The 12,730-nt window shown below is 39.1% G+C and overlaps 1 protein-coding gene across 1 annotated transcript in view; it reads left to right on the top strand.

Annotated features, from left to right (window-relative positions):
* The window catches only part of fer1l4 (fer-1 like family member 4), a 28,121-nt gene extending 15,789 nt beyond the window's left edge, over positions 1-12,332 (top strand). Inside the window, exons 30-49 of the mRNA XM_086148868.1 lie at positions 16-126; positions 219-380; positions 511-685; positions 1,441-1,553; positions 1,824-1,940; positions 3,322-3,361; positions 4,235-4,332; positions 5,212-5,346; positions 5,430-5,549; positions 5,646-5,773; positions 5,847-6,017; positions 6,468-6,622; positions 6,805-6,986; positions 7,250-7,335; positions 7,489-7,587; positions 8,282-8,399; positions 8,611-8,734; positions 9,232-9,527; positions 9,890-9,990; positions 10,120-12,332. Coding sequence (XP_086004994.1) covers positions 16-126; positions 219-380; positions 511-685; positions 1,441-1,553; positions 1,824-1,940; positions 3,322-3,361; positions 4,235-4,332; positions 5,212-5,346; positions 5,430-5,549; positions 5,646-5,773; positions 5,847-6,017; positions 6,468-6,622; positions 6,805-6,986; positions 7,250-7,335; positions 7,489-7,587; positions 8,282-8,399; positions 8,611-8,734; positions 9,232-9,527; positions 9,890-9,990; positions 10,120-10,300 — 2,712 coding nt within the window. The 3' untranslated portion in view covers positions 10,301-12,332. The remainder of the gene's footprint in view (positions 1-15; positions 127-218; positions 381-510; positions 686-1,440; positions 1,554-1,823; positions 1,941-3,321; positions 3,362-4,234; positions 4,333-5,211; positions 5,347-5,429; positions 5,550-5,645; positions 5,774-5,846; positions 6,018-6,467; positions 6,623-6,804; positions 6,987-7,249; positions 7,336-7,488; positions 7,588-8,281; positions 8,400-8,610; positions 8,735-9,231; positions 9,528-9,889; positions 9,991-10,119) is intronic.
* Positions 12,333-12,730: the final 398 nt, after the last annotated feature.

The raw sequence follows: 12,730 nt of genomic DNA, 5'->3' as shown, positions 1-12,730 counted from the left end.
GTCTCCGGGCTGCAGCCCTGTCTCCCCCGTAGTGTGGAGCCCCAGCAACTGACCTACCTGGAGGAGCAGCGATGCTACATTATCCCGGACAGCGTCCGACCAGTACTACGGTCCTTCAAGATCGAGGTCAAACTGACTCACGAACTCCCTTTTAATGTGTCGGGGAAGGTTGCAGCGTTGGATCTATGATCTATCCTCGGTTTTGTGTTCATGTTCAGGTGTTGCTCTGGGGGTTGCGGGACCTAAAGCGGGTACAGCTGTTTGAGGTAGAAAACCCGCTGGTGAGGGTGGAGTGCGCGGGAAAACAGTTGGAGTCTGAGGAGATTGTGAGTTACAAGACTCATCCCAACTTCAAGGAGCTGGCCTGCTGCCTCTCAGTGGTGAGTTAATGGCAGACATCAAGGAATAGCCAAGAATTGTATTTACTTCAAACGGTGTATCCATCTGGCCTGTTGCATTGTTCCCAAAGGTCAGGGGATAAGTTAACAGGTTCACATATGTGTTTGCCAGAAACTGCCGGAGGAAACTTACCTCCACCCTCCTCTCACGGTGTTTGTGGTAGAGCGCCGGGCGTTCGGCCGGCTGGCTCTGGTCGGGACCCATGTGGTCCAGAGTCTCATGGACTATGGGCTTCGTAAGCTGGGGGAAGAGCAGGAGGAGGAAGAAGAGGAGCCTAAACCACAACGTAAAAACAATGACGGAGATTGTGTTGACTGTGTTATCAGAATGTTTGATAGGAGTTTGTATGGAAGTTCAGATCACAACATCATCAGCAATTTGGACTCTTCTTATCTAGTCATATATTAAAAGATACAATCTCATCATAACATGTTGCAATGGTTGCATGTTACATGTGTTTTGGTAAAAAAATGGTATCCTCAATAACTCAGTTTTTTAAGAGAACAATACAGCCTTTCACTGCTCAGCTAGAACATTAATCAATAATATAATAAGACAGGAAGTAAGTAGAATTTTACTGTCATATCTAAAAATGAGCTCTTTATTGCAATGAAGAGAGAAAGAAAGAAAGAAAGAAAGAAAGAAAGAAAGAAAGAAAGAAAGAAAGAAAGAAAGAAAGAAAGAAAGAAAGAAAGAAAGAAAGAAAGAAAGAAACATTTTTATTTTAGGTGCCTTATTAACAGTCAAGGACACTGTACAAGTATATACACATACACAAAAACACATATGCAAAAAAAAAAATGAAAATAAAGTGTCAGGTGAATAGCAGCCAGAGAGGTGATTGAACATGGTTATGGTCCAGAAGGGTGTTAACCTCATCAATGGTGGTTTGGTTTTGTATTACCTTGGTTTTATCATGCTGAACTGATAAAAGAGAGATTTAAATCGTATCCTTAATTCTACATGCTGCCAGCATCTGGTGCTTCTTTACAATAGCATTCGCATCACACCACTTACTGGATGTTTCTCATGTTCCTCTAGCAAAAAAGAAGTCAAGTGAGCCCAACCCACTGGCATCAGTGAGGAGTATCAAACTCAGCAACCTGCCTGTCAAACAGTCAAAGATCCCGATTAACCCCATCAAGCTGGTCAATGTACGTATATAGATATTGAGTTCCTTGACCTCAGTCCTTAATTAGTCTGTTTAAACACACACACATGCATTCATTTGTTCATTTCTCTTGTGTTACACTAGTTATCATACATTTAATACATCCATCTTCAGCCGCTTATCCTGCACTCAGGGAGCAAGAGGCAGGGTACACCCTGGACTGGCGAGACAATCACACATATCAAATACATAATTATTTCACTTTGTGACGAGAATAATGCCTGACTCTTGGGAACTGAACTGTCCCCGTCAGGATCCCCTGAAGAAGCTCATGAATAACGGGGAAGAAGTGGAGGAGGAGGTGCCAGAGAGCGAGGAACTGGATTGGTGGTCCAAATATTACGCTTCATTGGAAGAGATGGATAAACAGGTAACTCATCTGTCTGTCAACATTAAGAGATAAATGTTTGAGGCTAAAGCAGTAATTTATGATCCATGATTGCACAACTCAACACGGACAGTGTCTGGTAACCATCTGAATATATGTGTAATTAATTGCCTATGAAAATCACAAAAATCATGAAAAAAAATACCACTCAAATAGCAAGTAATTACCCTAAAATTACCAGAAATAACTTGAAAAGTATTCAATAATAACCCAAGCCTCAAGAAAAAAATAGCAGGTAATCTTATTAAGCTATGAAGAAATAAATCAGCCTTATTATAACAACAGTACCAGTAGTTCTGATGATGTAGATCTACATTTTCATAGTCTTTAGTGCTGTTTCAAGTATATCTGTTTTTAGAAGGCATTACCAACATGTTGGGACAAATGTAAGCCAACTAAAGAATTTATGCTATAAATATTAGATATGATTTTAAAACAGGCATCCTGATATATCGCTATAGCAAAAATTAGTCCTTCAATTTTAAGCTTATTATTTGTGTGAGAAATTTAACAGCCAGGAGACATTTGTTGGAGGTGGATATAGTCTGCGGTTTCATCTTGATATGATGTTGCTGCGAAGACATTAGTCAAATCAGTCGGCCTTCTTCTTGAGCTTCTCGGCCATCTGCTGGAGGCTTCGCTTAGATCAAACCACTTTCAGTGTCGTGTCAGCATTTTCTCCCCTTTCACTGCAGCTCAAATGCAAACTAGTGGTGGATCTTTGCAGACAGCAGGGAAATAATTAAGGTGTCCAGTCAATCAGAATATGTCAGTCAAAAGCTGACGGACACGCTAGTTATCTTGACTAATCTAAAAGCCGAGGCTAAAATGAGAAAAGCTTATGGCTAGAAGGAACCATCAGAGTCGAGCGGCTCAAAAAAATCATATGTTCATGTCAATGAGATTCTCCTTATCAGCCAAATTGAGGACGGAGACGCTTTTACATTGTCACTCAGGGATCAGATAAAATGGAGTAGAAAACTTCAGTTTATTAAGATGCAGCAAATTGAGACTTCTTGGTTTTATTTTCTCTTGTTGAGATTCTTCCTGACAGTTTAATACTTTGTCTGACCCTAATAAACAAATAGAAAGTTCCCTTTGTGTGCTTTTATGATTTGTATTCGGGTATCCCTGGTGAGCTCATTATCTTTCGCCGCCTGTGAAAAACACTTCTATGCTTTGTGCATCTGGAGAAAAAAGCTGTAATGCAACAACGGTGTAATCTGGCTGCCTCTGAGCTGTAAGACTGACTTGATAACAGAAAGTGTGTTACAAAAGGTTTGGAGGTTGGCAGAATCTAACAAACAGATGTGTGCAATCAGCTGTATTACGAGAAAAATCTGTATGTGTTATCTTTCTGCAGGCTGCTGAGAGGGAAGAGATGGAGGAACAAGCGGAGGCAGGTAACTGAGTGTTTTTTAAATAAAAATTATGCTTAATGTAATGTGATTGTTTTTTTTTAGCTTTATTTAATCAATTAAATAGTAACAAAAAATCCCCTACATGCTGATGAATTAATTCTATGATAGTACTGAACAAACCCCAAAAACAGCTGAAGATTTTTGACAAATTTGAGAAAAAAAAAGGCAAAAAAAATAACCCAACCAATCAAAAGAAATAGCTGTATTGTGGGTAAAAACAAATCAAAGGCCAAACATGATTAACAAATCAAACACTGGGATATTTATATAATTCCTTGAAACCTCTGCACTGCCACTGCCAAAAAGATTATTCAGGTGATTTATTCATGAATCTATTTCAGTTGCATTTTCAGTTGTAAGTTAAATATAAAGGTATAAGACTTCCCAACTCCAAGGTATAATGGTTTTGTTTACATACAGAGGCCAGATGTTAGAACGCAGTTGAAAATAGACCCCAATTTATCAAAAGGAAACAAAGGTAAAGAACACGACTGGAAATTCTGTTTTTACAACAATCAACCTTGACTGTTGCATTTTCAAGCTTACCAGCCAGATAATGACCGATTGCTAGGCTTTGCCCATTCTCATTTGTGTATATGTGTTTTTTTTTTGTGTGTTTTTTTGTTCATTGAATTAAAACCAGCAGGATATAAAGAAATAGTTGACATGGGGATTGGATTCTGATCTTTCTAAGATAAAATTCTGCAATATGAAAGCCGATTAAATATTTAGATAATGCCCACTTATGTGATGATTCCAAGACTCCAGGCAGATCAATGAGTAGTAGATTGATTTTTTTTTTTATAAATGCAAGCATTGAGATTAAGAACTAACAAAGCTTTCTTTTCCAATTAGATGGAGGGAATCTGACCATGGCAAACATAGAGGAAGAAGAGGAGGAAGTGGTTGTGGAAGTTGTGACTCCGAAACGCAAGAAGATCGCAACACTGACGGTTGGTGACAGATGTTGATGTAGAGCAGGGGTCCCCAAACTTTTTCCTGCGAGAGCCAAATAACTTTTCCCTTCTCAGGCGGGGGGCCGGGCCAGTTTGTAACAAAAACGTAAACATTTATTGTTTTTCCAGAAAGCCTCACATAACCAAATATTAACCCTTTCCAGGATCTTGACAAGAAAAAAAAAATCAGTAAATGAATAATAACATTATTAATTAAATAAATAACACCATTTATGAAATAAATGATAGCCCTTTTCAAGTTTTTCACAGAAATAAAGAACAAGGAACATTAACTTTCTTGTAGACACAACTGTTTGCAGTTCCTTCATGTCAAATTCACTGTGAAAACCAGAAAGCAAGCAGGCTATGAAACCAAACTGATACCAATACCGACCAACACAACACATTTCACTACAAGTATGGTTCTAGAACGGATTTTATCCTGGTAGATTTCATTATGATTATATTTGTATTATTATTTGCATTATGATTATAAAATCATAATACATCTCTGGTATTGTTTGAGGAGCCGGGCTGTATCCGGCCCCCAGGCCGTAGTTTGGAGACCACTGATGTAGAGGGTCTCATTTTGGAAAGACAGGCTCAACACTTATTCAGTTGTAGCTTTGTATCCATAATGAGTTTCATAGACAGAAATATGAGAATAATAAAGGATGTAAATTCACTTGATGGATTCACTGGAGTATTCAAAATGTAAGGTTGATCTTCAGTCACTAGTAGACCAAAGAAAACCGCAAACCCCTAGGGAAATGCATAGACAGAATAATAATTTCCATGTTCGTCTGAACCATAAGACTGACAGACTGTTAAGGTAACCTCTGTGGAATACCTCTTTGTGTCTGTGTGTGTTTTCAGCTCTATGGAGGTGATCTGGAATCGGAGTTCAGTCAATTTCAGGATTTGATCCGGATCTTCCCGTTGTACAAAGGCAGAGCAGCGAGTGAGGATATGGAGGAGGATGAAGAGGAGAGGCTCATGGGAAAATTCAAGGTTGGTAGGATGAAGAGTTGAGTCTCTGCGGCTCAGTCGAGGCATGTTTATCGTCGCATTAATTCTGAATTCTGTCGCCTCAGGGCTCCTTCTTGGTTTATCCTATTCATTCAGAGGATGAAGAGGACGACAATTGCCAGATAACCAGAGGTGTCCCCAAGAACTCCCCGATTAAAGTCCTGGTGCGAATCTATATCGTCAAGGTAAAGTGATTGGCCGTAACAAAGTGGTGGAGGTGTCATTTTCTCACTCCATGTTGTACAGAGAGCAAGTCATTGCTTATACTTTGCGTCTTACAGGCTGCAGGTTTGGCCCCCACTGACCCGAATGGTAAAGCCGATCCATACCTGGTGATCCGAATTGGACAGCAAACTTTGGACTCCAAAGAGCGCTACATCCCAAAACAGCTTAACCCTGTGTTCGGAGAGTCAGTACATGTCCTTTATCCTGCACCTGTCCAAACCCAAACCCTGTCTGACTGTACACATTTGGTTTTTCAGGGTGTTTGAACTCACGGTGTCTTTCCCACTGGAGACAGAGCTGGCTGTCACAGTGATGGATCATGATATTGTTGGGGCCGATGATCTCATTGGTGAGACGCGGGTGGATCTTGAGAACCGGTTCTATAGTCGCCATCGAGCCTCCTGTGGTCTGGCTCTTCACTATGACATGTTAGTACAACTCATGCCTCATGCTGGTCTAATAAGTATGACATGTTAGTTCTGCAACTGCATTGTGCTAGTCTTACCAGGCCATGAAAGTAGCAGACATTTTGGGATAAGGGTTGGGAAAATCAATCAATCAAATATTCTCTAAAAATGTTTTCCCTTAAAATTCTGAAATTTCCTAAACTATTCCAGAGTTTTCTCCGTAAATATCAATAATCACCATTCTAAACACCATAGTCGTTGGGATAGATCAAAATTTGAATTGATGAAAATTGAAGTGCACTTATGAACATAGCCACATACGTAAGTAAACATTGACAATGTCTAAAATAACATACATTGTCATGTATATTTTGCAAGGCAAAGCATCCTGAAAGGGACAATTCTGAATTAAAACTACTTTATTGTCACCACGAGTACTATTTCTCATGTTTTGTATCCCTTTCCCCACAGAGATGGTTACAATTGGTGGCGAGACGCAAAGAAGCCATCAGTCATCTTGGCTGAGCTCTGCAAGGAAAACAGAATCCCGTCTCCTGAGTATAGAACATCTGAGGTCAAAGTTCTCAACAAGATCTTCAAGATCCCACCAGATGCTGTACCTGAAGGTAGAATTCATTGAAGGTTTATCGGAAAACAAACAATTTGGAAGGCCATATATAACCATATCAAGAACTATCGGTACATGTTCTGTCTCTAATGTCACGTAAAATGCTGTCTAGCCGCTATATGAGAAAACACCGATGCTGCAGCAGTTGAAACAAATCAGCAGTGTAACTTCTGTCCAAAGATCTCCTGAAGAAGAACCAGCGAACTCCAGAGGAGGACGCAGATATGGAAGAACATGCAGCACTGAGTGTACTGCAGCGCTGGGGAGAGATGAATGAGTTCCTTCCTGGGGCGGTTCCTCTCGTCCCTGAACACGTGGAGATCAGGTCCCTGTCCAATAAAGAAAAGCCTGGACTGCCACAGGTAAATATTGTCCCAATACTGAAACGTCCAAGTTTAAAAAGTCAAGAAAAAAACACCAAGAATGATGAGATTTTCCTTGAAGTTCCTAGAAAATTCAAAAAAGCCAGTAAATCTTACCTGAATACTGAGTTTTCGTATGTTGTGGTTTAATTTTCAAGGCCAGATTCCTTTACACATATTTCTCTAAAATGCCTCCGAAAACAGTTTCAGCTAAACTCCAGCCTAATCCGAACACTGCGTGCGTTCATATGTGTGGGTTGCAGGGTTATCTTCATATGTGGGTAGACATGTTTCCCACTGATATCCCAGCTCCACCTCCTGTTGACATCAAGCCCCGCCTCCCTGTGCAGTAAGTAACCTTGCAGTGGAGTCTATTAGAACGGATCAAAAGAAACTCACATACTGTTTGTCATTCCTATGAAAAACTCAATAACTTGTTACAAATGAGATTTCACACTATGTTTTTTTTTCAAACGCTTACTTGTTGTGTCGATGGTAACAGGTACGAGCTGCGCGTAATTATCTGGAATACAGATGAAGTGTTTTTGGATGATGTTAACCCGTTCACCGGTGACCCATCTTCTGACATCTATGTCAAAGGGTTAGACACCTATGCACAACAGCGCACACACAAACACACACACACACACACACACAATCCGATAGAAAACCAAATCTCGACTACTCATCAAACGTATGTTGTTTATATGACATGAATATTTTTCCCTGATATTGGAGCCTTTTTTTTACCATCTTAAGAATAACGCTCCATGTGTTCTTATTATACTGAAAGCCACAGTGGAGTATTAGCAGAGATATATGTTGCAGCTAGATTAAAAATCGAAACTTAAAGAAAATAGCAAATAACTGCTAGAACTGCACTTAGTGTGTTCATCTAAAATGCCCTTTACGGTTGCAAGTTTGTGGTGCACTCACTTATTCATTCATTCATTCGTTGTTCATGCCCCTTATCCTCCTCAATGGGCTGTAATTTAGTAAACCAAGTCCCGGTAAATTATGAGATGAGATGAGATGAGATGAGAACAACTTTATTTATCCCGAAGGCAATTGTTGTGCCAGAGTTTCAAGTAAAAACATAACAGGAATAGATAATAGTAGAGAGGAGGAAGAATAAGAAATACAATGAAATATAAATTGTCTTAACTGTTAACTGTAACTACAAAGATTTGAAGATTCCCTGCGGCTGAGGGAAGAGGAATTAAAAAGATTTCATTAAAATGATTTCATTTCACAATGTTTTAATGGAAAAGCCGGGCTTTTGTTGTTCTCCGCAGCTGGATTAAAGGTCTGGAAGGAGACAAGCAAGAGACAGATGTCCATTTCAACTCCCTGACCGGAGAAGGAAACTTCAACTGGAGATTTGTCTTCCGCTTTGATTACCTTCCTACCGAGGTACATGCACACACACATACACACATGCATGCACACACACTCTCGTGGTTTGTTTCAACCTTAAATGGATGAATGTGATGAACCAAAATTCAAAGGAAGGCAAAAGTGAAAAGCCTCCATGGTATAAAATTGAATAAGAATTGCTCATTCCCCGTGATGGACATTACAGGAAGAGGCTTCTAAGGCAATGTTAACAACTATCACCCTACAGAAAGAGGTGGTGTATAAAAAGAAGGAGTCCATTTTCTCTCTGGAGGAATCAGAGTTTCGGCAGCCTGCCGTCCTGACCCTGCAGGTCTGGGATTACGACCGCATCGCTGCTAATGACTTCCTGGGTGAGTCACAATAACATGTACAAGCCATTTGTGTGCGTCAAATGTTTATGTCTGAATCCACCCAGTAAAATCTTCAGTATATCTTGTTGGGAGAGAAGAAGACCCGATCTCCCACCTTCTTCTAATTTGTGCTGATAATTTACAAACTTTTGGATCAGAAGTGTCTCTTTGATTTGTGGCCACTAGTTAGCATATTGTGCTCATTTTTGACTTCAGATGTTTCACATTGAAATAATGTCAAACAGCATCACGCAGCCAGTTTTGGGTGTCTGTGATTCAAAAATAAAAAAAAAAGTTAAAATAGCTGTTTTCTTTTCATGATTCAATAGCTATCAAATTTTTCTGTGCTTGTACCTTTTTTATTTGAGAATGTATTTCAGAATTTTCTTTATATATCTTAGCCTTCAACTGAGCAATAATATAGTTTCACCTGCCATATATTTAATCTTTGGGACATTTTACAGAGTAATTTTTCTTCCTTTTGGTTTTCCTTTCAGGCTCCATCGAGCTACGTCTCAGTGACATGGTGCGAGCAGCAAAGTCAGCAAGTAAGTGCAATGTTAAGATGGCAAAAGACCGCGCTGGACCCCGATTATCCATATTTCGCGCAAAGAAGATGAAGGGCTGGTGGCCGCTGATCCGACAGAAGACGGCAGAGGACTTTGAGCGGGAGGAAAAAGAGAAGGCCAAGGCCAAGAAAGGCAAGAAGAAGAAGACCAAGGACAAACGGGCCTCCTTGAAACCAGAGGACATCCAATTCACTGATTTAAATGGCAACACTTTCCTGCTCATGGTAGGCCATAAACTACAACTTCATTTGCACAAAACAACCCAACACAATATTTATATACACATAATTGACTGATGAGCTTATCGTCTTAAAAAAACATCTAAACTTCTGCAGGAGATGTTTTTGAATTTTAAAATGTTAAGTCTTTCAAATTCTCATTGCCACATTTATCTGACTCACTACTGGCCTAAAATGTTCAAAATATTTGCATGTATAAACATTCGTACAGCGGTCGACTCACTCGGGGATAGACAATGATCTGGAATGACAGCAATGTGGAATCTGCTTTGTCAAAAGACAGTTGGAAGTTCACAATTGTGTGTGTGTGCGTGCGTGTGTGTGTGTGTGTGTGTGTGTGTTTGAAGGGCAAGGTGGAGGCAGAACTCCAGCTGGTGACACTGGAACAGGCCGAGGCCAATCCCGTTGGACGGGGACGCAAGGAGCCAGAGCCTCTGGATAAACCAAAGTACTGTGTACCACACAAACACACACACACACACACACACAAATATATGTTTATATATATTTTTATATATTTTGTTCTGTATTACACGAATATAATATGGTTATGATATAATATGGTTTATTTCTCCAGTCGACCCACCACCAGCTTCAACTGGTTCGTCAATCCCATGAAAACCTTCATCTTCCTCATTTGGAAAAGGTTCAAGAAGTACATCATTGCTTTTGTCATCCTTGCCATCCTCACGCTCTTCCTTTGCCTCATCGTTTATACGCTGCCGCAACAGATCTCTGGCCTCATCATCAACGGATGAAGAGTTTTCGTTACATCTCTGAACTCGAACTTTCCTAAATCACAGTAACCAGAACTCTTTTTGCCTGATTTCTGGGGAAAAACATTGGCTGTTATTCATGTTTTCATGATGGACACACTAAATTAGCAAGCACCCTCATTGACACTTTATGCAGATTTTTACTGTTTCAACTTCAGGTTTATGTCAGCTTTTAATAATGTCTATTTGACAAAAAAGTTTCCCAATCATTGAGTCTAATTTTGTTCATCAGCTCACAGCTCCTACTTTTGAGGACTGTAATACATTCGTGCATTAAGTTTTAGATTTTTCAGATTTTTTTTTCCTGTTCAAACAAATAATCAGCTTAAACATAAGCAACTTTTTTGGCTAAAGTTAACAAATCATAGAAATTCTCTCAAAGAAACCTTAAAAATTGTCTGGTAAAAATTGCATTTTGATATCACAATGTATTGCTCATGAAATTCTTGTATCTCTCATTACCATAGTTGACATCTTATGGAATGAAAGCAATATTTGCGACCTATTTCATGAGGAAAACTAGTGAATTGTGAATGTTTTACCATTAAGAATGTAACATTTTGAACGGACACCATCTTGGAAAAATGTAGGTTTTGCCATCTTGGAAAAATGGGGTATGAGGATTTTAAGAATCTAAGTATCAAATGTTTCCAAACCTGTCAATATGTTTTTGAATCTTGACCTTTCTGACAGTAAGTGGAATGATCTTTAACATTTAAGGACATCATCTTGGACAGTTCTACCACTTTCTAGCATATTACAGATTCATTAATCCATCTATTGATCAGAAAAATAATCCACTGAATCACATAGTTGCACACTGACAGTGTGTGTGTGTGTTTGTTTAAAATGCTGTCACAAACAGGAATTGTTGCACTGTTTGTTTGTTTGTTCCATTTTCCAAACTTTTATACCTTATGTATAGTGTCCTTCAGTAAGAATTTAGACCACCTGAATGCCGCACTAAGCATTTCTAAGAAAACAGATGTCATAACACACAGAGGAGGAGGCGTTGAATCAACATGCTATAAAAGTGTAAGGTCATTTCAAAAGGATGCACAGTGATGCTTTTAGTTCAACAATGTAAAGCAATGTTTAACTCATGAAGAGTGAGAGAAAAAAAATTCTTCAGCCATATCATCAACCTAAAAATGTAGTAAGAAAATGGTTTGTTTACAATTGGTGCTGATTGTTTCCTCTGCTGATGGAGACAAACTGGCTGCAGAGACGGGAAGGAAGTGATGTCAGTAGGTCAGTATGAAATACAATTCAAACGACTTTATTTAGAGAAGTTAGCTTCAGTTAAAGGTCATCTATTGTAAGTATTGGGGGTAAGTAAAAGCAGTTGTTTTTTTTACTTTTGTTCTGTGGGAAATGCCATTATTTCTTTTCAGTGACTATGAACGGAGAGTTTTAGGATTTTAGATGATTACATGAAGAAACGGCAAAAAATGAGAACAAAATAACCTCCAAAACGTCATCAAAGAATAACTGTGACAAACAAAGAAATTAATGAACCTCACTGATTTTTGTTTTGTTTTGTGTCATTAGTATTAAAATAACACAGGTCTACTTGAAGATTTTTAATGCTATTTATCCTGCATTTTCACTTTGAAGCATTGCATTTATAGTCATTTATTTCACTCTGTTGATATTGTGAATAAGCCATTGGGCTGCACATGGAAATTAATGTGTGGTTGAGAGGAGGGAGAACAATGAAAAATGACATTCATTGTATTGGGATTTGACTTACTGTAATGACAAGTACATGTTTACAAAAATAATTACCAAGAAATGAATATTGATCAACCGCTCGGGAGCATTTAGCAATGTATTAGACTAATACATTGCTTTAACAATATATTAGCAACTAAATCATTTTTTCCTCCTCTTGCAGCTATTATGGGTCGACTGATATTAAACAAACACAACTATATATCTGTTCGCAGCTCGCTAGTATGCTTCTCCTCGCGAGTACACTATCCAATCAGAGGGTGTGAATACACTGAGGTTGCTGTAGCCTGCTAGAAGGCTTCTGATGTTGCCAACTCAAAATCTGATTGGTTGAAGCAACAGTGCCATCAACACTTATTTTTTGGCTGAAGGGCTAGCAGAACTGATCGTGCAGCCCCCCCCCCCCAGGCAGATTTCTTTGACTTTGACCCTGCCTGTCAACAGATTGTGGCTGAAATGTGATTGGCTAAATGCTTTAATATTAAAATGCATGTCTGGAAGAGGCTCAACCAGGGGAAAAGCTATGAAAGGAAGTGAACAGACCATTTGGAATTATTTGATAATTATTCTTGGAAAAAATATAATCAACATCTGTGATTCAGATATTTTTTTAGGCCAGCAGAGAAGACCTTGCAGGCCCTGACGGCCCCACACTGGTATTAATTATACGTACATAAA

This window comes from Fistularia commersonii, chromosome 7 (assembly GCF_037954325.1).
Source record: "Fistularia commersonii isolate RoL2024-O1a breed Wild chromosome 7, RoL_Fcom_v1.0, whole genome shotgun sequence".
In the NCBI taxonomy this organism is placed as follows: Eukaryota; Metazoa; Chordata; class Actinopteri; order Syngnathiformes; family Fistulariidae; genus Fistularia; species Fistularia commersonii.
The sequence above is the reverse complement of the archived record's forward strand: the minus strand, read 5'-3'. Positions and strand labels throughout refer to the sequence as shown.